At 47.4% G+C, this 23,711-nt stretch overlaps 1 protein-coding gene across 6 annotated transcripts; it reads right to left on the bottom strand.

Moving 5' to 3' along the window:
* Positions 1–5,749: 5,749 nt before the first annotated feature.
* Positions 5,750–23,099, bottom strand: SLC4A9 (solute carrier family 4 member 9). 6 transcript variants are annotated; one of them, XM_086702598.1, is made up of 23 exons: positions 22,713–23,099; positions 22,208–22,368; positions 21,824–21,937; positions 21,335–21,390; positions 21,052–21,209; positions 20,701–20,788; positions 20,209–20,363; positions 19,899–20,015; positions 19,553–19,727; positions 19,261–19,394; positions 18,830–19,092; positions 17,692–17,750; positions 17,271–17,459; positions 17,029–17,142; positions 15,928–16,002; positions 15,663–15,824; positions 15,337–15,515; positions 14,505–14,577; positions 12,753–12,821; positions 12,327–12,500; positions 11,570–11,668; positions 11,114–11,217; positions 5,750–10,048 (listed from the first exon to the last, which is right to left on the bottom strand). In XM_086702598.1, the coding sequence occupies exons 1-22, from the start codon at positions 22,928–22,930 to the stop codon at positions 11,164–11,166; spliced, it is 2,886 nt and encodes a 961-aa protein (XP_086558724.1). In that variant the 5' UTR covers positions 22,931–23,099; the 3' UTR covers positions 5,750–10,048; positions 11,114–11,163. The 6 variants fall into 6 exon arrangements, with proteins under 6 accessions (XP_086558724.1, XP_086558719.1, XP_086558739.1 ...); XM_086702593.1 differs by having other exon boundaries at positions 11,570–11,722; positions 22,713–23,096; XM_086702613.1 differs by having other exon boundaries at positions 11,570–11,722; positions 21,824–21,932; positions 22,713–22,897.
* Between the last annotated feature and the right edge of the window lie 612 nt (positions 23,100–23,711).

The following is a 23,711-nucleotide window of genomic DNA, read 5'->3' on the forward strand; positions in this document are numbered from 1 at the left end:
GCTTATTTATTTATTATGAGAGAGCACCTGAGCCAGGGAGAGAGATGGAGAGAGAGGAAAGAGAATCCCAAGCAGGCTTCGCGCTGTCAGCACCGAGCCCAGTGAGGGACTTGATCCCATGATCTGCAAGATCGTGACTTGAGCTGAAATCGAGTCGGATCCGATGTTGACCCAACCAACTGAGCCACCCACGTGCCCCAAAAATTATATCTTAAAAAAAAAAATTGGAGTCAATGCTTTCAAGCCCTGCTGCTGCTTTATCAACTAAGTTTATGTAATATTCTAAATCCTTTATTGTCATTTCAACAATCTTCACAGCATCTTTACTGGGAGTAGATTGCATTTTAAGAACTTATTTTCTTTGTTCATCCAGAGGAAGCAAGTTCTCATCCATTAAGGTTTTACCAAGAAATTGTGGCAGTTCAGTCATATCTTCAGGCTTCACTTCTAACTCTATTTTTCTTGCTATTGCCATCACATCTGCAATTACATCCTCCATTGAAGTCTGGAATCCCTCAAGGTTGTCTATGAGGGTTAGAATCAACTTCTTCCAAATTCCTGTTAATGTTGGCGGTTTGAATCCCGAATGTTCTTTTTTTTTTTTAAGTTTATTTATTTATTTTGAGAGAGAGAAAAAGAGCACTGATGCACATGGGGGATGGGCAGAGAGAGAGGAGAGAGAGAATCCCAAGCAGGCTGTCAGCGCAGAGTCTGACCCAAGGCTCAATCTCACAAACTGTGAGATCATGACCTGAGCTGAAATGAAGAGTTGGACCCTTGACTGAGCCATCCAAGTGCCCTTGAATCCCAAATGTTCTTAATGGCATCTAGAATGTGAATCCTTTACAGAAGGTTTTCAATTTACTTTGCCTATTTTCAACATGCCTTCCTCACTAAGCTTAATTGTTTCTAGCTTTTGATTTAAAGTGAGAGACGTGCAGGGACACCTGGGTGGTTCAGTCAGTTAAGCATGTCCAACTTCGGCTCAGGTCATGATCTCGCTGTTCATGGGTTCGAGCCCTGCCTCGGGCTCCGTGCTGACAGCTCAGAGCCTGGAGCCTGCTTCAGATTCTGTGTCTCCCTCTCTCTCTGCCCTTCCCCTGTTCGCGTTCTGTTTCTCTCTCTCTCCCAAAAATAAATAAACATTTAAAAAAATTTAAAGTAAGAGACATGCAAGGGAACCTAGGTGGCTCAGTCAGTTGAGCATCTGACTCCTGATTTCAGCTCAGGTCATGATCTCATGGTTTGTGAGATTGAGCCTGGCGTTGGGCTCTGTGCTGAGTGAGGAGCCTGCTTGGGATTCTCTCTTGCTGCCTCTCCCCTGCTTGCACACGTGCTCTCTCTCTCAAAATAAATATTTAAACATTTTTAAAAAGTCCTTAATGAAGAAGTAAAAATTAATTTTATTAATTAAATCTCAGCCTTTCATTACATGTATTTTAATATTCTATTTGAGGAAATGAGAAGTATACATAGAACACTTCTGCTGAACATTGGTTGTCTCCAGGGAAAACACTCATGCAACTATTTTTGTTGTAAGTTGAACTAACCATTTTTTCATGGAACATCATTTTTACTTTAAAGTATGACTGACATAAATTTTGGTAATTCAGACTGGTGTATTTGGCAGACATTTTCTGGAGCCTGCCATTTGAAGGAAAACAGCTGACAGTATATTGTTTCCAAATATAAAATTCAAGTTTTGGGGCATAAATGCGGATTTTGGAAAGTTGCATCCACTGTCATTGGTTGACAGTTTCCCAAAACTTAAAGACTTTTTTGGTGAGATAGGAGATGATATTGCAAAATGTATTTTCTGATATTATTTTGACATTATATAATAAAATGTGTCAGTATTTGCAAGAGCTGCATAACTCAGTGAACTGTATTTCCCAAATGACCAATACATGATGTTATAAAACCATGAATGAATAAAACAACACTCAAAGCTAGGCTAGTGGATTTTAATGTAACAGAGTATGAAAATTTTATAGTTATGATTTCAACCTTTAGAAAACTAACAGTTGTTGAATTTTCATGTGGTATTAAAGATAATAACTGCAATTATCTGAAAAAAAAAACATTAAAATATCCCTCCCTTTCCAACTACATATCCATGTGAATCCAGATTTTCTTCATATTCTTCAACCAAAATACTAATTGCAGTTGACTGAATTTTGAAGTTGATAGGATGGACAATCCATCTGTCTTTTATTAAGTCACACATTAAAAATTAACTCTTACTAAATTTTGCGTCAAAAAATAGATTTTTTTCATAAAAATATGTTACTTATGTTCACATTTATGAATTAAACTTACAGAGTTTTGTAAATTCCTGTTTTAATTTCCAATATACTAAACACTAATAGAAAAAACCCACATATATAAACAAGAGCTCAGGATGCTCTATAAACAAGGGTTCAGTCGGTTGAGCATCCAACTCTTGATTTCAGCTCAGGTCATGATCCCAGGGTCATGGGATCGAGACCTGGGTGGGGCTCCACGCTGAATGTGGAGCCTGCTTAAGATTCTCTTTCTCCCTCTCTCTCTGCCCCCTCCCCTGCTCACACACTCTCTCTTTCTCTTAAAAAAAAAAGTACAATCAATATTATAAACATTAAAAAAATAAAGAAACAAGAGCTCTTTGGGTCTTTAATAATAAATAAAAGAACTGTAGGTCTTTAGTAATTTTTAAGAGTGTACAGGGGTTATGAAACCAGAAAGTTTCAGGACTGCTGCAGTACTATATAGCAGTTGCAGTGGAGGCAGAAGGATGGAGGAGATGATCTATGAAGTCTCTGCTGGGTTTTCAGTCTTTCCTTACTCAGCCAACTCTCGTCTTTAACTCAGCAGTCAAAGCTTGGGAGCAAGAGCTCTGAATGTGCTCTGGGCATCTCTGATGTGAATCTACGAAAGGGAAAAGATACTCCTTTCCCTGCTTCTCTCTCTTTCTAAGTCTCCAGATAAAACTTTGTCTGCATAGGGTGAAGAGAGAGACTAGATAGGGCAGACAACAGGGACCTTCCCAGCCATGAGGAGTTTATTTAGAAAACCTGAAGTTAAATGGTAGGGACAAGCTGTAAGGGGCCACAACTGGCCCACTTGGGCTCAATAGCAGGAACTGGGAGGAGCCAGGGACATCTCTTAGAACAGTGATACTTGTATTTCCTTCCTCCTGTGCTGGCCCATTTCTTAAAATGACCTAAGCCCTTCAATGAGTTTTAAGAACCAACAATTCTTCCAGGCCACAGCCCCATATGGTTAATTAGAATAGACAAATACGGACGGGGCGCCTGGGTGGCTCAGTCGGTTAAACATCCGACTTCAGCTTAGGTCACGATCTCGCGGTCCGTGAGTTCGAGCCTCGCGTCAGGCTCTGGGCTGACAGCTCAGAGCCTGGAGCCTGCTTCCGATTCTGTGTCTCCCTCTCTCTGTGCCCCTCCCCCATTCATGCTCTGTCTCTCTCTGTCTCAAAAATAAATAAACGTTAAAAAAATTTTTTTAAAAAGATAGACAAATATGGAAAGAAATCAAAGAGAAAAAAAACGTAAAGCAGCATAATAACAACTACTTTGCCACATATGTCACTTTCCATCTCCACATCCACCCGCACCTCTCCCTTGCTCTCCTACCATCCATCCCTTCCCCTTGGCCTGACAGCTGTCCTTCCTTAGGCTATTACTGATTCATTAGGGATTTAGTCACTAGGATGGGGAATTTAGGGGTAAGGTGTTTCACCGTAATTTGGGTCCCCTCTATGCTGTTTACTGGCTGTGTGATCAAGCAGGTAACTCTCCTCTGAACCCTCAGTTCTGCATCTTTAAGAGGAGATGATCTTCCAGCTCTATGATCCTGTGGTTATTAATAAAGAGAAGATAGGTCAGGCTGGAGCTAAGGACTCTGACATTAATATATTATCATTGAGAAGAGCAGAGGATCTAGAGAGAGAGCACAGCTCTAGTTTGCATCATTATACATTTTCCCCTTTGGACACGGATATATTCGCAGGAGATGAACAAACACAGGTCTCTAAAAACAACCTGGAGAAATCTCCCAAGACTGTGGTTCTTCCCTTGGGTTCACTTAACTGTTAGGTTCCTGGAGTCAGTATTGGAGAATTCCCCCAGTTCTTGCCCAGCAGTGGTAATTCCTTTGGTCTTGGAGGCCCTAGAGGTTTTCAGCCTCCCTGTTGTGACCCTGCTAATTAGATACCAGGCTCTGGCCCCTACCATTCTTTTTATTATTTTTTTTTATTTTTAATGTTTATTTATTTTTGAGAGAGACACAGAGCGTGAGCAGGGGAGGGGTAGAGGGTGAGAGAGACACAAAATCCAAAGCAGGCTCCAGGCTCTGAGCTGTCAGCCCAGAGCCCTACGTAGGGCTCGAACTCATGAACCACGAGATCATGACCTCAGCCAAAGTCAGATGCTTAACCAGTTGAGGCACCCAGGCGCCCTTCTTTTTATTTTTTTAAATAGATTTATTGAAATATAATTTACAGACCACATAATTTTGTGGCTCTTATTGTATTCACAGAGTTGTACAACCATCACATCTATTCTGGAACATTTTCATCAGCCCTAAAAATAAGTCCTATACTCCTTAGCCATTACCTTTAACCTCCCCACCCCTTCCCTCCCAGGTGCCAAACCTTTGGCAACCAATAGTCTAATTTCTATCTTTATGGATTTGTCTATTCTGGATAGTTAACATAAATGGAATCATACAATATGTAGTCCTTTGTGACTAGTTTCTTTCACTTAGAATGATGTTTTCAAAGTTCATCAATGTTGTAGCATGTATCAGTGTTTCATTACATTTTATTGCTGAATTATATTCCACTGTATGGATATAACACATTTTGTTTATTCATCACTTTGCGTTGTTGAGTCATCAGAGTTGTTTTCACCTTTTGACTATTGTGAATAATGCTGCTATGAACATTGGTACAAAGTATCTGTTTGCGTCCCTGCTTTTAAATCTTTTGGGTATATATCTAGGAGTGGGATTGCTAGATCATATGATGATTCTATAGTTAACTTTTAGAAGGACACAAACTATTTTCAGGGCTGCTGCATCATTTTACATTCCCACCAGTGATGTGTGAGGGTTCCAACTTCTCTGCATCCTCACCAATACTTGTTATTTATAGCCATCCTAATGTGTGTGAACAGTATCTCATTGTGATTTTGATTTACATTTTCCTAATGGCTAATGATGTTGAGCATCTTTTCATGTGCTTATTGTCCATTTGTATATCTTCTTTATTTTTTAAGTTTATTTACTTATTTATTTTTATATATGTTTATTCATTTTGAGAGAGAACGCAAGCAGAGGAGGGACAGAGAGACATGGGGACAGAGGATCTGAAGCAGGATCTGTGCTGACAGCCGCCAGCCCAATGTGGGGCTTGAACTCAGGAACTATGAGATCATTACCTGAGGCGAAGTCAGACACTCAACTGGCTGAGTCACCCAGGCACCCCTAGTTTGTTTGTTTGTTTGTTTGTTTGTTTGTTTGTTTTAAAGTAATCTCTAGGGGCGCCTGGGTGGCGCAGTCGGTTAAGCGTCTGACTTCAGCCAGGTCACGATCTCGCGGTCCGTGGGTTCGAGCCCCGCGTTGGGCTCTGGGCTGATGGTTCAGAGCCTGGAGCCTGTTTCCGATTCTGTGTCTCCCTCTCTCTCTGCCCCTCCCCCATTCATGCTCTGTCTCTCTCTGTCCCAAAAATAAATAAACGTTGAAAAAAAAAAAAGTAATCTCTATACCCAACATGGGGTCAAACTCATGACCACAAGGTCAAGTGATCCCACTCCTCTGACTAAGCCAGCCAGGTCCTCCCATTATTATATATTCTTTAGATAAATGTTTATTTGGAGGCCTTGTCTATTTTTTTTTTTTTTTTTTTAGTAAGTGCTTCACCTAATGTGGGGCTAAAACTCACCACCCTAAGATCAAAAGTCACATGATCCACTGATTAAGCCAGCCAGATGCCCCTTCCTTTGTTTTTGTTTTTGCTTTGTTTTGTTTTGGGGTTTTTTTTTTGTTTTTTTTTTAGAGAGAGAGCATGCGCCAGTGAAGGAGAGAAAGAGAATCCTAAGCAGGCTCCATGCTCAGTATGGAACCTTACACAGGGCTCAATCCCATGACCCTGGGATCATGACCTGAGCCGAAATCAAGAGTCTGACACTCAACCACCGAGCCTCCCCAGGTGCCCCTTCCCTTGCCTATTTTTAAATTGAGTTATTTGTCTTCTTGTTATTGAGTTGTAAGAGTTCTTAATATATTCTAGATACAAGTCCCTTATCAGATGTATAATTACATGTATTTTCTCCCATTCTGCTGGTTGTTTTCACTTTCTAGATAGTGCCATTTGGAGGATAGAAGTTTTAAAATTTTTATGAGGTCTAATTTATTTTTTTATTTTGTTCCTTGTGTTTTGGTATCATTCTAAGAAACCATTGCCAAGTCCAAGGTCATGAGGATTAAGGCTTATTTTCTTCTAAGAAGAGATGGTTTTAGCTCTTATATTTAAGTTTTTGATGCATTTTGAGTTAATTATTGCATATGATATGAGGCAGGCGTCCAACTTCTTTCTTTTGCATGGAGATATCCAGTTTTCCCAGAACCATTTGTTGAAAAGACTATTTTTTTCACCATTGAGTTGTCTTGGCAGTCTCATCAAAAATCAATTGACCGTAAGTGTGAGTATGTGTTCCTAGACTGTCAATCCTGTATGTATTTCCTTATGCAAGTACCACACTGTCTTGATTATAGGAGCTTTAAAGTAATTTTGAAAATCAGAGGTTGTGAGTCCTATAACTTGGTTCTTCATTTTCAAGATTGTTTTGGCTGTTCTAGGTTGGCCTCTACTATTCTTACCCAAAGGGACAAGGCCTCATCCATATTGCCTCTTTCAAAGTATTCATTATGTAGCCTACCACACTGATCCTCATCTTTTCCAACCTCACCTTCCCCTGTTCTCTCCCTCACTCCTCCACTCTAGCTCTGTGGGCCTTCTCAAACATTCTGAAGCTCTTCCTGCCTGAGGGCCTTTACACTGATATTACCTTGGCCAAAAAATGCTTTCTTTCCCTCCACTCCCTCTCCCCTATTCCCAAGGCCGACTTCTTGTCATTCAGGTCTCTGCTCAAATGTTATCTTCTCAGAGAGGCCCTTACTAACCCCCAATCTAAGACAGTCACTTGCCAAACTCTCCCTCTTTATTATGTTATCTTGTATTATTGTACTTACCACTGTCTGAAATAGTCTTACATATATATCATTGTATTTATTTATTTGCTGCCTCCCCCTACTAGAATGGAAGCTCCAGGAAAGCAGAGATCTTATTTCACATTGAATTCCTACACCTAGTAATACAATAGACTACATTGCCTGGCATATAATAGACATTTAATATATATGTATTTGTTGAAGGAATTTGTTGTCAACTCCTGGACAGCTCCTATAGTGGAATTCAGCACCAGGAAAAGAGGTAAGAAGCAGTGAACTGGCCTCACACCAGGATTATTTTCCTTGTACTCACCTTCTTTTCTCATTTTCGACCAGTCGGCAATTCCTCCCTTCTTATTCAAAGGTTTCTCCTAATCCTCCTCCTAATATCGGTCTACATTTGAGAAGTAGATACAGACACATTCCTGCCTTCCCCAATGTCTCCTCTTGATTGCTCTTAGGAAAAATGACCTAAGATGTCTCTGACCACAGTATATATGGACAAGTACATACTCTGGTCCATTTGCAAAGACAGAAATCTAGAGTGTTGGGAAACATGAGGTCCTGGACAAGGGGACAGAAGGACACAGAACCTCAGGGAAAATCAGAACCTCAGGCCAAGAGCCCAAGGAATTCACATTATAACAACCTAATACCCACAAAAGTGTGAAAGTCATTGTCCCACAGCTACAGACTAGAGAAGAGAGGACCTATGTTACTGATATGGAGAGATTTTCCCTGGGGCTAGGGAGGCTCTAATAACCCTCCATACAGCCCTGAGTTTTTCATCTAAACATCTTAAAAATGTTATAGGCATCAATTAACCCTTATAGAACCCTAGAATCAGGACTGTGGCCCAATTTTACTGACAGAAAATTGAAGACTGTGGGTTAGAGCCAGGAAAGGAATGTTTCAGGCTCACATGGCCTGGACTGAGCAAGCTAAGGGCTACATCTGAAGCCAGAGCTCACCTCATAGTCTTCCCCTTATGACAGTGGTTCCCAATCTGGGGACTGTAGGACACTTAAATTCATGTCTCTGTTTACCATGTCTTGGCTGCAGGCAGATGATAATTTAGTTGGTTCCTTGTCATGCAGGTGCCAGCTTAAAGATCACCTGCTCAGAGAGGCCTCCCTTGAGCATCCATCTCTAGTGAACTTCTCCCAGTCCCTATCATATTACTGATTTTCTTCAGTGTACTTGTCATTATCCCAGATAATGTTATTTTTTGTTTGTTATTTCTGTCTTTCAGTATAAACTCCATGATGTTAGAAATTTTATCTGACAAGACATTGCTGATGTTCAATAAGTATTTGTTGAATGTTTAAATAAGTCTAAATAAAGATGTTTTCAACATTATGTAGATGCTGCTGAAATGAGTAAAATACATAACTATCTAAGTTTAAATTATACTTTTGGTATATATTTCTCTCAATCAATAGGTACTCAGGCTGTAATGTTAGGAGCCTTTTTAAAAAAACATTTAGAAGAGCCGGGCACCTGTGTGGTTCAGTCATTATACATCTCACTTTGACTCAGGTCATGATCTCACCGTTAGTGAGTTCAAGTCCCACATGGGTGAACTCAAGCCCCACCAGGTGAGACCCACTTCTCTCTCTCTCTCTCTCTCTCTCTCTCTCTCTCTCTCTCTCCCTCCCTCCCTCCCTCTCTCTCTCTCTCTCTCTCTCTCCCCCTCACTCACTTGGGTACTCTTGCTCTCTCAAAAATAAAAAAATAAAAAAACAACATCTTTAAAAAAAAAAGGCACTAAAAAGAGCCTTCAAAATTTCCACTTCCGGGGCACCTGGCTGGTTCATGGTGGAATGTGCAACTCTTGATCTTGGGGTTGTGAGTTTGAGCCCCAAATTGGGGGGAGAATTTACTTAAAAATAAAACATTATAGAAAAAAGAATTTCCACTTCTGGCCTTGTATAGATTAAACTTTTTGAATAGCCTTCCTGACTAAAACAACTAAAATGCTAGATGCTAGATTAAATATAATTTTTAACTTTAAAATTCACAGATGAACTGACATACACAAGTGCTCTATCATTACTCTTTAATTTCACTCCTAGGTATATACTCTGAAGAAATTCTTGTACTTGCGTATATGATACCTTGTGTATATGATACCTTTTTCAGATTATAAGGTTATTCATTCTATGCAGATTACAAAAAGAATGAGGTAGATAAAGAATGTATGTACCAACAGGGGAACATATTCAACTCACATTAAGTGACAAACATGTAGAACTCAAGAGTATAATCCCATTTTAATAAAAATATTAACGTGTCCCTTGAAATAAATCTGAACAATATACACTAAAATGTGAACACTGGTTATCACTGGCATGGTTTTCATTTCAAAATTATATGTGTCTTTGATGTTTTGATATTTTCAATAACCTCATTTACTTTTGTGGTCAAAAATCAGTGAAGTTTTTTTTTTTTTTATGTATAGAAAACTGTTTTAAATAGAGAAATAATTTTTCTGGAAAGTTTTCTTTCCCCTTTTGCAAACTGAAGAAAGTTTGCTGAAGACCCCCAATTCTGTAAAGAAGAATTTGTAAGGGCAGAAAGTTTAAAATAGTAAGGGCTTCCAGGTCCCTTTAATGGGATAGAGAGTGAATGGGGCCTAGTCAGTCATCAGGGCTTACCAGCAGACCTGCTTGTTCCCTGCCACTCTCTACCTCCTGCTCAAGAGGGCAATACAAGTCTTGGCCAGCTGCCCTCCAGTCCTGCCCCATTGTTCCCAGACGACTGAACATCTGGCTGTTAAGCCAAAAACCAACAATGTCCTAACTTCCTGAGTAAACACCTGTGAACGAAGAGAAGACATAGTTGAGTCAGAGCAAGTGCTCAGGGGCACAGTAGGGCAAAGAACAAGGCAAAGGAGTTGGTAGGGGATAAGGAAAAATTGGATCTTATTCTGGGCTTGCCACTGAATTGCCCTTTCTCCCTCTGGCCTCTAGAATTTTCCATTGCAAATGGTGGGGCTTCTTGCACTCTAGAGCTTGGAAAAGCATGGAGAGAAGGGGGTTCTATGACCCCAGAAATTCAGCTTATCACAGGGGAAAAACACCAGGCTTTTGCACATGCCTCACCCTCGGCCTAGAACATGTCCCTCCATCTTATCCTGCACAGTGTTTATTCATTCTTCAAATTTCAAGTTATGCACCCCTTCCTTTTCTCCAACTCCCACCACCCCACCTTCGCCACCCTCCAAGAAGGGCTGAGAGGCCTCTCTGCTCCCACAGCTGGTGCTTCCCTTAGCCACCTCTATCCCACTCCAACAATTGCCTGTTGGTCTTTCCCAGTGGAATTTAAACTGATGAAGTTAGGGACCATGATTATCTTACCCCTGTCTCTCTAGTATCTAAATACTCCTTAAGTACAGTATTCATAAAATGTTTTCATAAGTGGAGGAATAAAAATTGAAGGAATGGCAAAGTGGGCAAGTGACAGAATCCCTCCACTTGTCTGGAGTGTGGTTCTCAGCAGCCTAAGGAAGTGGCCTCCAGGGCGAAGGAAAGCAGCAGGGACATTTATCTTCCTTTCATCTCCTCCCCAGTTCCCTACATTCTTTCATCATCTTACCCCTTCCTCCCACCAACCCCCCCCCCCATCTCTACATCTAATTTGGTGTGAGCTTCAGCTCCCTCTACTGGCCAGACTTCAGTGCCGCAGGGAGCCAAGCCCAGGTACCCTGGCTTATTTCATTCTTCCCTCTGGGGAGACCGTTCTATTCCCTCCTCTACTTTGGGGTTCATGAAGGACTGGAACATGAAGGCAAAACAGGCTAGTCAGCACACTGGAAGTTTCCAAGGTCTGAGCGCACACTTCCCCATCCCTGACTCCAGGGGCACTTCCCTCACATCCTCACCTCATGCTCAGTTTCCTGGAGTCTCTACTCCCAAATTCCTCCTACTCCAGCTAATTCACAGAGATGTTGATTTCTGGAGCCCTTGGCTGATACATCAGCTCTGACTGTGGAAGAAAGATCCCAAGATGAGTTGGGAATAGGCAGAGACAGAGCAGAGAGAAAGGGACCCAGAAAGTGAAAGGATATAAACCCACACTGAGACAAAGATCAAGGTTGAAAAAGCCCACCAAATTGTCATCAGACCTTTCCAATCCCATGGGTTGATAAACTAGGGCCCTTGGCCCTATAAAGAAAGATTTCCTTCACCCCTTTGGTGTACCTGTGTCAGTGAGGAGCTAAGGGGAGTGATTGTGTTCAGGCTTAATAGAAATATTAGACTTTAGGGATAATTCCTGGTCAAGAAGGTCTTCCCCACTCCTGCCCCCTTCTCCTGAGAGGGCCCATCCTGCAGCTTACATCTTCAGTGTCACCACTAAGTGAGTACTCTGGCTCCAGTCCCTTCTCAGGGATGTTCCTTTCCTTCTCTGGCATCAGCTCGTCCAGCCAAAGGAGTTCCTGTGGTGAGAAGACCCACTCCAGTGCCTTTCGGACCCCCACCAGGCCCAGCAACTGCAGGGATGCAAACAAAACCCAGAGCTGTCAGCAATAGCAGCAGAAACATGAACTACAGTAACATTCGTTGAGCACTTCCTATGTACTAGACACTGTGTATTGTTTCACTTAATGCTAACACATTCCTACGAGGTAGATATAATTGTTCCCATTGTATAGAGAAAGAAACTGAGGCCTTGAGAGTTTAGAAACTTCTCAGAAGTCACATAGCTGGGATGTGGTTGGTCCTACTACAAAGCCTATGGCTCTTAACTTCCTCAGAGCGTAAGAATAAGGCCAGAAACCACCTGTGTTATCACCTCACTGAGTAATAAAAGTGCCTGTATTGCCTCTCCCAGGACCTCAGTTTTCTTTTGGACTTTATATTCCTGCTTGTGGTTGATCAGCCCAAAGAGGTTAGAAAAATGGAGTTGAATCAGGTATCCCAAGACTAACCTATCCGTAGGCATCTCTCGGCCATCTTTCTTTGTCCTAAAACTCCCAACCAGAGCTAGGGCAAGTGAGAGGGGAATGTCTTCCTCCTGTGTAGGCTTTGGCCACCCTCCCAGGCTCAGAGTCTCCCAGGACCCCCAGGACATTACCCAACCTTGCCCCAAGTTACCATGAGGGGGAAGATGATGGCTGCAGGAGTAGATTTGATTATCCAAAGCAGACCCAGGCAGGCAAGCTGGATAGCTGTGAAGAGGTGGACCCTGCTCAGAGGCACATGTCTCAAGAGGAGGAGGTCTGGCTGGTGTTTTGCTGGCATCAATAATAGCTGTACCCTCTTTGTGAACTAGGGGAATAAGAGGAGGAGGAGAGCAGGGTGTTCAGCCTGGAGGGTGTCACTGTTAGCTGTCCAAGTCCAGCGTGAGCGGGAAGTCAGAAGGCTCCCTTGGCGCCCTCCCCATTCAGAGCCTGGCATCAGAGTTCCTGAGCCCAGGAGAGACAGGAAGAGGAGAGGAGAGGACTTGGCAAGTATAAGCAGAAGGCACCAGCAGGGAAGAAGAGGAGGAGTGAGACTGCTTGGTGATTCTAATGGGCCCACCTGGATGCTGCTAATCGCTGCCACTCCCATGTACAGGAAGATTCCATAGAGCACAGGCATCGGGATGAACTGGTAGAAAAAAAGTAGAGAGCTGGCAAAGGAGTTCACTTCTGCTAGCTGCCCAGACCCACACTCCCTCACCTCCACCCCCACCCCAGCCTTAGGCTCCAACCCCAGCCTCCAGCATCCACACCTAAGTTGACCCAAGTCTTTCTCTTCCTTTCCCACTTTGCATGCCTGATACTGAAGCTTCAAGATGGTCAGATGAGGTAAATTTTATAATTTCCATTTCACAAAAGGGGGAAATGTGTTTCAGAGAGATTAAGTTAACTTGTCCACTACCTGGCCTACTTCTCCTATCTTATCTATCACTTTCTTCTTCGCTCCCTCTGTTCCTGCTATATGGCTTCCTTTCCTTCTCTCAATATGCCGAGGTTTATTTCTATCCTTTGCAAGGCCTTTGCTTTGCTTTGCTATTTCCCTCTACCTAAAATGTTCTTCCTTGACTTCCTTCTCGCTACTCAGGCTTCTCACTGCTCATCTCTTGATACCCCAGAAGTGGTGGGGTGTCTTGACACCTTTCAATCTAAAGTAGACCCCTGGCACTCTTAATCACCTTATGCTCTTATATTTTTCATTAGAAGTATTCACTATTTGAAATTTTCCTGTTTTATTTTAATTTTTTTTTTCTGTCTCTTTTCACCAGACTTCAAGCAGTGGATGGTCTCTTTTGATCACCACTATATCCTCAGTCTTTGGAACAGTGCCTAGCATATGGTTTATGCTCAGTAAATATCTGCTGAATGAGAGTCACCTAGTTAGCAAGCAGCCAATCCAGTCTATCTGGCTCTTTCAACTACTCTACTCTCACCCAGCCTCCATGACCTTTCCCTCCCCAAACCTTTCCTCCCTGGTGACTCTTGTATGCCATTCTCTGTGTCCTTGCCTTAGCTTGTTGAACCTTTCTACGATTACTTATTACTTAATTTTTGTTCATGTGCGTATGTTGCTGATAGGGGCTTGGCTCCATATCTCTTTTCAATACTCCTGTCTCCCCTTCCTCCCTGCCACTTCTCCCAAGTGCCTAGCAGAGCCTTGCACATGGCAGGTGTTCTATAAACATCTGGTAAGGGAGAAGTGAAGGGGTTTTGTCTCAAGGTTTTCCTGGGATGTGATGATCACACTGTTAGTCTAAGGTTTGTTGGCAGGCTGGAGCAAGACTGCCATACCTCTTGGCCCATAGGGGATGGTAGCGTGCCCATACCTGGCTCCACTGGGTAGAAAACCCACCAGGTAAGAGTTTGGATTCTCAGATAGATCTGAGAAACTAGCTCTTTTGGTGGCCTTTTGTAAGCTACTTAATCTCTTTAAACTTCAGTTTCCTTGGGGCACCTGGGTGGCTTAGTTGGTTAAGCGTCCAACTCTTGATTTCCACCCAGGTTGTGATCTCACGCTTGTCAGATCCAGCATCCAGCCCTGCGTTGCACTCTGAGCTGGGCGTGGAGCCTGCTTAAGATTCTCTCTCTCTCTCTCTCTCTCTCTCTCTCTCTCTCTCTCAAAACAAACAAGCTTCAGTTTGCTCATTGGTGAAGTATGAATGTCTCTCAGGGTTCACGTGAGGATCAAATGAGACCAAGTGTGGAGAAAACTTAACACGGTGTCTAGTGCACAGTAAGTATTTAGCCAGTGTCAGTTCTTGCTGTATTTGTTATTATTACTGCCCTGCCCCTGATGCCAGCCTAACAAAGGTACCTTCAGTACAGGTGCCAGGAAGATGGAGGCTCCTGTGAGGATGAACACCACCAGGCCTGTCAGCCTCTGCTCCCTGTGGGGTGAGGGAAGAGTTAGCTAGGGGCTGGGAGAGCCCCCAGGGTGCGTGGCTTGGAGATGCTGACCAGACGCCACTATAGGCACTGGCAGGAGGGAAGTGGAGAGAGCCCTTTCCCCCCCCACCCTCCCAATAGTAGCCTGGCAGGGAGGGGGCCTTAGCATCATGTGCAAAATTGGTGGAAAGGAAGGGGCAGGGCACTTGAGCTGGGATGTTCCAGGCCTCTCCATCAGCTCAAGCTCATAGTTGCTCTTTGTTTTTATTTTTTATTTTGGTGCAACGTTAGCGATTTTTACACTGCCATAAAAACTTTCATTTCACAGTTTCAAAGTTGATTTCACAAACTTTCCACGGATTTATTTCCAACAGGTTAGAAAATTGTTTTTGTCACAGTAACTTTGTAACATCAGTGAGGCACTCCTACCTTGCGGGGGGGGGGGGGGGGGGGGCGGGGACGGGGGAGGGGGTTGTTAGGTGGCACCTCACCCTCCCTTGGCGCTGGCCGCCTCGGCCTTTGTGTCCATGAGGCTCCTCCCACGGGCCCTCCCACACCCATGGCCAAGAAGAAGAGGGAAGACCTGACACGCCCATCTCAGCCCGGAACCCACCCATTCACCCCACTGCAGTGCTTATGGAGTAGTGAGAGAGCCCTCTGGAGGCTTGGAATTTAAGCTGTCCAAATCACTCTGCCTTGTACTCCCCTACACCACCTTACGGATGGATCTCTCACTCTGGCCTCCTCAATATTGGCCTCACCTGATGCCCAGGAAGCTGCGGGGTTCCCCCAGGACACAAGCTGTGCTCTCTCTCCGAAGACTGTCCATATGGGCCAGGGAGATGACTGTGGCTGAGACATACCAGGGCAGCCCAAGCACTGAAGTGAGCAGCAGCAGCACAGCCACACAGAAGAGGTCCAGGTGGAAGCCAGCTCCCTTCTGCAGGTAGTGGTGGAGCATCGAGGATGAAACTAAGCCAGATCTGGGCTCTCTGTCCTCTGGAGTGGGAGAGGGAGGGCCTGGACCCCACCCTGGAGTTTCTGTACCTTGGTCTAGGGGCCTCTGGTCCTACCCAGCAGGTCTTACCCGCAGTTTATATTCGGCACGGTTGAGGATGACCGCTGTGATCTGCTGGTCCATGAAGATGAGGATAGACAGCAGCAGAGCAGGGAGGGCGGCTGCCACACTCAGCCACCAGGGGTTGGCTCCAAAAGGTGACACCAGCCATCCACGCCCAGGGAGTGTGGGCTGGGAGAGGGCATTCCGTGGACAAGTTAGAGAAGGCCTCCCAAGAGCACCTCACCTGCACACCCCGGCTTTGGCATTCCTCCATAACCCCCAACCCCCTTACCCCAGTTCCAAGACCCTGGGTGGTAGGTGGGAGCAGTACGTGTGCATGTACAACTGGTTGAAAGCATTCCAGTGCCTTAAAAGAGGGCAGAAGAAGGGGAACCAGCCTGGGAGTTGGGCTGGAGCCAGGGGCTCTGGATTTTGGTTCTCAGGTGCCCTCCCTCCCTGCAAGAGGAGGAGATGGTGGGTGAGGCCTGCCCACATTTCTTGATGTACAGAGCCCTCCTCCCTAGGCACCCCCCCCCCCCCCCGCCCCCTACAACCAGGGTGGGGCGACTCAGGCTCAAACCTGCCTTGATCTGGGGCCAGGGCAGGGCTAGGTGTGTCTGCGTCCGCTCTGATTATAAGCGTCTGTGTGGGGGAGGGGACCCCAGTTGCCATCTCAGATTCTGAGCCCCTGAGGCTACCCCAGGTGGAGTCTCCCTGCTCTCCTGTCCTGGGGGAAGCTGGAGAGGAGGTCTCCAAATGCACAGGCAAAGTCTAGGTGCTAAGTCTGTGCCAAGCCTTGTCCTGTGCACTGCCGTGCCCTTGGGAGGGAGCTCCAGCTTTAGCAGATCAGAGCCGGCAAACAGGGGTGCAAAGAAGACAGTGCGGAGTAGTAGGGTGGGTAGGGCCAACCTATGACAACAATAAGTAACATTTTTTGAGATCTTGGTATGTGCCAGATGAGTGACTTACACTCATCTTCTGTGAACCTTAGAACAACTTATAGAGTAGCAGCTATTGTTATTTATTATTTCCATTTTACTGGTAAATAAATTGAGGCTCATTGATGAGAAATGTGGGTTGGCTTGCCTAAGGTCACACAGCTAGGAAGTGGCAGAACTGGATCTCGAGCCCAGGGCTGGCTGACTAGAACCCAACCTCTTAACCCCTAATTTATAATAATAACTCCCATGTTTTCTGTACCCACTGTGTTGGCAGCAACACCTCATTAATCCTCACAACAACTCCGTGAGGTCATTATTATTACTATTTGTATTTTATGAGCAAGGAAATGGAAGCTCAGAGGAAGAAAAGCATGGTATCCATTCATCTTCCTCCTCCAAAGTCCTGTCTGCTGGCCCTGCTCTCCCCTCTGTTCTACACTCCCAGCTCTCACCTTGAACTCGCTGGGCACCATGAGCTTTGGTGTGGCTAGACCCAGGAAGGAATCGAGGCCACAGCCCAGCAGCATGGCCAGGACTGAGGAGAAGTCACCGAGCACTTTGCGCACCTGGCCACACAGTGGACACTTGGTCAGGTTCAGGCCTGCCAGCCCCCTCCCTCTTTACCCTTTCCCATTCACAGACAGGGCCCAAGGCCAAGAGGCAGTACTCTCCCACAGACAGAGGTAACACTCACCACAGAGGGGAAGAAGCGGCTTGTCTTTACATGCTTGAGGGCCGTGGCTATGAGGAAAGAAGTAAGGAAGAGGAGGACAGAGAAGAAGGCGATGTCTGGGACTATATGACAGCCGGGACCACGAGGGTGGCCTCCCCGTCGGGCACACTCAGGTGGGGGCAGCAAGGAGGCATTGACCAGGCCTAGGTCCTGTATGGAGGGGTGTTCAGGTATGGGGTTATGGGTGGCAGAATAAACATTGACTGACACTCACTGAGACACCAAGGGCCCAGGATAGGAGGTCTCCAGCCACAGCAAATGTCTGGGCCTCTGTGAACTGTAATGGTTTCCCTAGCCTGTGGGGAGGGAAAAGCCAGGAACCACTGACTTCTTTGGCTTCCACCATGTCTTTCCCAGGACTTTCCCAGGAACTGGCCCTCACCATGCTTGAGATGTCATCTCTGTCTTTTGGTTCTGTCTCCTTCCACTGAGACTCATTTCCTGGGAAGCAGAGAACAATTTGGGTATACGTGCCTCCTCTGGAAAGCTTCTCCAGCCCCTCAGGAGCCTGATCTCATGGATCCAACTGAGCCAGAAAGTTCTTAGTTCTGACTCATCTGTCTTCTGACCCTAAATGCTGTGCTCCTCCGGACATCTCCCAGTCCCTACCAATTCCTTACGTCTCTGTATCCCTGGTGCCCGGCATAGGACCAGCCAGAGCAGATGCCTAGCAAATGTTTGCTTAAAAGATGAGCACACCAATCTGTGGGTTTCTATCAGGCCCAGAACTGGTTTTGCTCATGCCTAACACAGAGTCTGGTGCTCTTGAGAGGATATCTCTTCCCCATTCCTGCTGCTTCCTTGTGCAGGGGTATGTGCAAGTGTAAAACTCTGAGCTGCTCTCCCCCTCAGTCAGTCACTCAGACTAGGGAAGAGCAGCAATTTGTTCGATTGGTGAATTTGAGAGAAGGAATGGAGCATGCCTCTCCCTGTCCCTTCCTCTCCCCACTCTTGGGAATAAGCTGCCTGCCCTGTGCATGCAACTTAGCTCTGCCCTTCTGTGGCAAGACAGTCCCTGTCCAGGGCAGCCATGACTGGGCGGGTAAATCTATTTAATTTTGGTTTCATTGTTAGGAAGCCCGTTTCCCCATAGATATAAGCATGTTTTTCTATCAGCACTGTCAGAAATAAAGATGATATTGGGGCACCTGGGTGGCTCAGTCGGTTAAGTGTCTGACTTCGGCTCAGGTCATGATCTCGTGGTTCGTGACTTTGAGACCATCTTGGGCTCTGCGCTGACAGTGAAGATCCTGCTTGGGATCCTCTCCCTCTCTCTCTGCCCTTCCCTGCTTGCTCTATTTCTCAAAATAAATAAATAAACTTAAAAAATAAAAGATAATACTGGGCCTGCTCTGTTAACTTCTCAATGGATTCAAAACAAAAGTGGGGAAGAGTGCTGCTGGTCATCGGGAAAGTATTCAGGATTTTGTTGAACTTAACAAGGGGGACAGCAAGGGGACATCCCCTCCCCCTCCCACATCCTCCCCCATCTCTTCCAGCTCCGTATTCCCCTCACCCACCTCCCAGGTCTGGGTACTGGCAAAAGCAGCCGTAGGCAGGAGAGCCAGGGCTCTGGATGGGATAGGCACTGGTCAAGCTCAGCATTTTGCCCACAGCATCGTAGATGAAGATGAGGCTGATGAGGGCACAGAAGCCTTCTTCGGTGAAGCGGGTAAAGTAGCGTACCAGCACGCTGGCCTCTGTGGCCACTAGTGCCAGACAAAAGGTGGCCACCCAGATGCCCACCCATAGGCGGAAAGGCAGGTAGTCCAAGCTGTAATCTCTGGGGGAGTGAGACAGGCAGGGATTGCCAGGGCTGTTCTGCTCCCCACTTACCCCAGGCTAGGTACCCCTGGAGCCAAACAGACAGTTCCCTCCCTATTGACCCAGCCAGGATCAGGCCAAGAGTGCAGCTAGTGAGGGTCTGGTGAGGGTGGGGGCGTTCTCCTACCTGCTGAAGGAGAAGAGCAGGCGTTCAAAGACCAGCACTGGCCCCGTGCTGCTGAGGATGGTGAGGGGCTGGCCAGCCAACAGGCAGAAAGCAGCTCCAGCCACTGCAGTGCCCAGAAAACTTTCCAGCACCCCCTAGAAGCCGGCGGAGGACCCTGTCAGCACAGGACACCGGAGTCCTCAGTGCAGCCACCCAAGCTTCCAGGGAGCCTCCACGGCCCACCCATTGCTCCAGGGGTAGCTAGCAGAATACTGAAACTTGTGCCTGCCCCCCCTCACATCTCCCGATTCACCTGAGCACCATCGGTGGCTTCCCCCAGCAGACCCCCAAAAGTGATGGCGTTAGTGATGGTGGCCAGGTAGATGTAGAGCACAGCCGAGAAGCACTGGGGATGCAGCGCGTCCAGGAAGTCACTGGTGTACCACAAGGCCTTCCGACGCACATCCTGGACAAGGCCCCCAAACAGCCTCCCACCCATGGTTTGTCAGTGACCCAAGTGCCCACACCCCACGCCCCTATCCCTGCTACCTTCCCTGTGACTGGCTGAGCCCCTCCATCGTGAGCATACACCTCTGTGCCCCTGTGACCCCTCTCCCCTCCCGGGACCCTTACCCCTGCTCTCACCCAGCTCACCTCACCTGCCTGTCCGCTGTAACTCTGGGCTGGGCACATGTGGCCAGTGACCATGTCTGTCCTCAGCCAGGGCCCCATGCTGGGCAGATGGGCCCTTGACCTCCCTCAGTTGTGAGAGGAGCCTGAAGAGAAGGGGAACCCAGGTTGCCTGAGGATCTCCAACCGAAACGTGACTGGGCCTGCTGCCTCCTGGTGGCTGCTCTTATCTCTGCCAGCAGACCCTGAATCCAAAGAAAAGTATCCCTTTCCTGGGATCCCCTCCCCTCCTCAACAGTGGAACTGGACCCAAGGTCTGTGGAGGAGACCCCCATATACCTTTTGTGCTGGGAAGGCAGACATTTGGGTGGGGCGATCCGGGCTGTCGGGTCCCACCGACCTGGAGGAAGCACTGTCACCTCCTCTAGGAAGGCATCCAAGGCTGCCAGAAGGTCCTGAAGGCTGCTGGCCCGACGAACTGACCACTGGAATTGCTAGGGATAGGGGCAGAAAGGGGCAGTAAATGCCGATCTGGACCTTTACATGAATCTTTACAATCTCAAAGCTAGACACAAGTCATTCAAGCATTCCTTCATTAATACATGCATGCAGTGAGTATTGGGGGCCTACCGTGTGCCAGCAGTGTCCTAGTTAAGGGGGCTACATTGGTAGCCAAGAAAACTTAAGTCCTCACGTGCACAGACACAAAGCCACACTCTGCCTCATTGCTGTATTCAGTCACATCTAGAGGCCACAGTGTGCACTCTCACTGGCAAAAGTGCGCGTGCGTGCACACACTCACACACGCACGCGCTTGCCTGCCCAGCTCACCCGGTCACTGAGGAGGACGGCCATGGCCCGGCCCATCTCATGATAGCCCCTTCCCAGTGTGGAGGGACCAAGGAGGAGACAGAAAAACCTGAGGGAGGAACCAGGCCCCAGAGAAAATAAGCGACTGCTATCCCACAAGGCAGCTCTGACCTCTGACCTTCCTACCAGCCCCCATTCATACACTCATCATGTTCACACCTACTTTGCAGCCCTGACCACCACCCCCTCCCCAGACCCCTGAGCACCATCCCCACTCACGCCCCCTCAGAGAACTGAACCAGAGACTTCTCAACCCCCTCCCCAGTAGAGATCCTTCTGGGCTCCAGGACCCCCGACTCCCCACAGCCTCACCTGCTGGGAAGGGGCACCTCAGTGAGGGGCCCCAACACCACTGGATCCCGCAGTCGTACAAAGGCCCCCAGGGGCCGTACCAGGAAGCCCAACTCTCCTGCCAGCACAGCCCCTGCCTCAGCCCCTGGAGGCAGCTTCCGTCTCAGAGGGTTCTGACGCTGGATGGGGGGTTCAAAGAGACACATGGATGAGTGGTTACGTGGGAAGGCAGATTTTGGTAGGGTACTGATTAATAATGAGGCCTGACTCCTCTCCCAGCCCTGCCCAAGGAAGGACCACAAACCTGTTCCTTCAGCGGGGCTTCCTCACTGTGAGAAGCCTCTCTTGGATGAGCAGACCCTTCGAAACACGATCAGGCAGAGAGTAAGTACAGGCTTTGGAGGTGGACACACCAGGGCTCCCTGACCAGGTTTACCTGTGATAAACTATGAAAACTAGAGTTCCCCTCATTGAGCTTCAGTTTTCTCATCACTAAAATGGGGCTAATTGTGGTACTGCCTCACCGGATGGTTGTGAAGATGAAATGAGAATATACTGCATGTAAAGCTCCTGGCACGGTGCCTGTCAAGAGCGTCCCTTCACAAAACTCTGGCCCCTCCATTCTTCTCCCCTCACCGTTACCTCCACTTCTCACCCACGAGGCCTGGGTTGAGGCCCCGGGGTGAGAGGTCTGAGCCAAGGTTAGGCTGCTCTTAGTCCAAGAAGCGCAGGGGGGATCTGGGACCCTCCCACCCAGGGCTTTTGGTCCTGGGCCCAGGGAGGGGCCTCTCACCCTGGCAGGGCCTGGTGCCTGTGGGCTGGATGAGATGCTGGGGTCTCTGCAGCAGCAAGGCCTGCAGCTGCCCTCTCAGCTCTGGGCTCAGCGACTCCACTCTTGTCACCTGTTCTAAAGAATAGAGATGGGCCTTCAACCCTCTCCTGAGAGCTCCCTGTCCCCACACTCTTCCCCTTTCCCCTCTGCCTGGCTCCCTTTCCCTTCTGGGAATCTCAGGAAAGTTGCTCCTCCATTCTGCTTTTCCATCTCCTCCCTGTGACAGGGACGGATAATCCCTAGGGTGCAGTGGGGTGAGCTCTGGAAAGTTCCAAGGCTTTGGGGGGAAGTCTTAGGGAAATGGCATAGCTACTCAGGCCCTCCCTGTACAGGCTCCCAGCATACCCACGAGCTCCAGGAAGCTCTGAGCTGGACAGTCCAGGAGCACAAGGCCCTCGGCCAGTAGGCTGCGGAGCTTCTGAAGGCTGGGCAGTGCCAGGGTGGGCACGTGAGGGACACTCCACCGGCCTGCATCCACCTCCAGCTTCTCCTCAAACAGCACCCACCTGTGGTGGAGAGGAATAGACTGTGTTATTGGGGCCATCTCTCCCAGGTCCAGGTTGTGGGAACACAGGAGAGCCAGGGAAAGTAGAGCAATGGTGGGGGGGGGGGGGGAGGCTGGGCCCAGTGGTGCATAGCATGCCCCTTCCTGGACATTCACCCCTCATCTGGGGTCTTGGGGAACTCAAAAGTAGACTGCAGAGAAAACTGAGCATCATGGAGAGTGAGGGCCTGAATTGGAGAGCACAGAGAGGAACTCTTAATTGGGTCAGAGCATCTCCCCAAACAGGAGGAGTCACCATATGGGGAAGGGGCAAGACCCCATAAAATTGCCCTGGGTCCCACTCACCTGCCTGTCTCTCTCCACTCCAGTGCCTGGGGCCAGCCCAGAAGTTCATTCAGCTGAATGAAGAGCAGAGGGTCCGTGGGTACCCCCCGATCCCCTCTGTCTGTGTCTGAGGTGCCGTCAGGGCTGGGGCAAGAGCCAGGGCCATTCTCCAGCTCTCCTGTGGGCACATTTTCACAAGCACTGGAGACTTCAAACTCTTCCTGGCCTGGCAGCTTCATCTTGGGGAGGCTTGCACAGACTCCCAGGGATGGTGCAGTCCTAGGTTTTGAGTCCTAGGTTTTGAGCCAGGGGCCCTCTGGCTGGCTGCATTTATAATGCACCCCCACCCTCCATGCAGCGCAACACAAACAGAGCAGGGCCTGCTGGCTCCAGAGCCAACTGGGTAATCCCCTTTCTTGCTTGCTTTCCCCAGCCCTTGCTGCCCGAAAATGTTTGTAAGGCTAGCCTGATCTTTCCCAGGCTCTAAAGAAATGCCCAGCCTGGGGCAAAAATGTTGTGTGCATTTTCTGTGGGATCAGGTCTGACCCCACTGTGTTTTGTGTAAATTAACATAAGTAAGTCACTGGCCTGGGTCTGAAGACTGAGATCATCAGATGATCCTGCCCCCTACTCTGTATCAGATACAAACACCACCACCCCCAGGACTGTTTTGGGTGTCACCAATACACCCTAAGGGCCCCTATTTGGATAAACAAATGTCTTAATGAGTAACTAGGGGTATAGAAGCCAGGCTAGATCGAGTAAGGGAGACAACAGGCAGAGTACCCTCCCATTAAATGGGCTAATAATGGAAAGTGGAGACAGTTCATGGAGAACACAACGCCTGAGTCTTAAGTTCCTTTGTTTGATCCTGGAAACTTTGCAATTTAGCTGGGTCCCTGGGGTCTGCCTCTGTAACCCAGACCCCCAGTGAGGATAGAGGAGCCAACTAGAGTGTGTGTATGGAGTTCCCAGGGCCAAAGGAGCAGAAGAAAATGTGGTCTATTGGCAAGTCCTCTT

This window comes from Puma concolor, chromosome A1 (assembly GCF_028749965.1).
Source record: "Puma concolor isolate L17-30 chromosome A1, mPumCon1.1.hap2, whole genome shotgun sequence".
Taxonomy (NCBI): domain Eukaryota; kingdom Metazoa; phylum Chordata; class Mammalia; order Carnivora; family Felidae; genus Puma; species Puma concolor.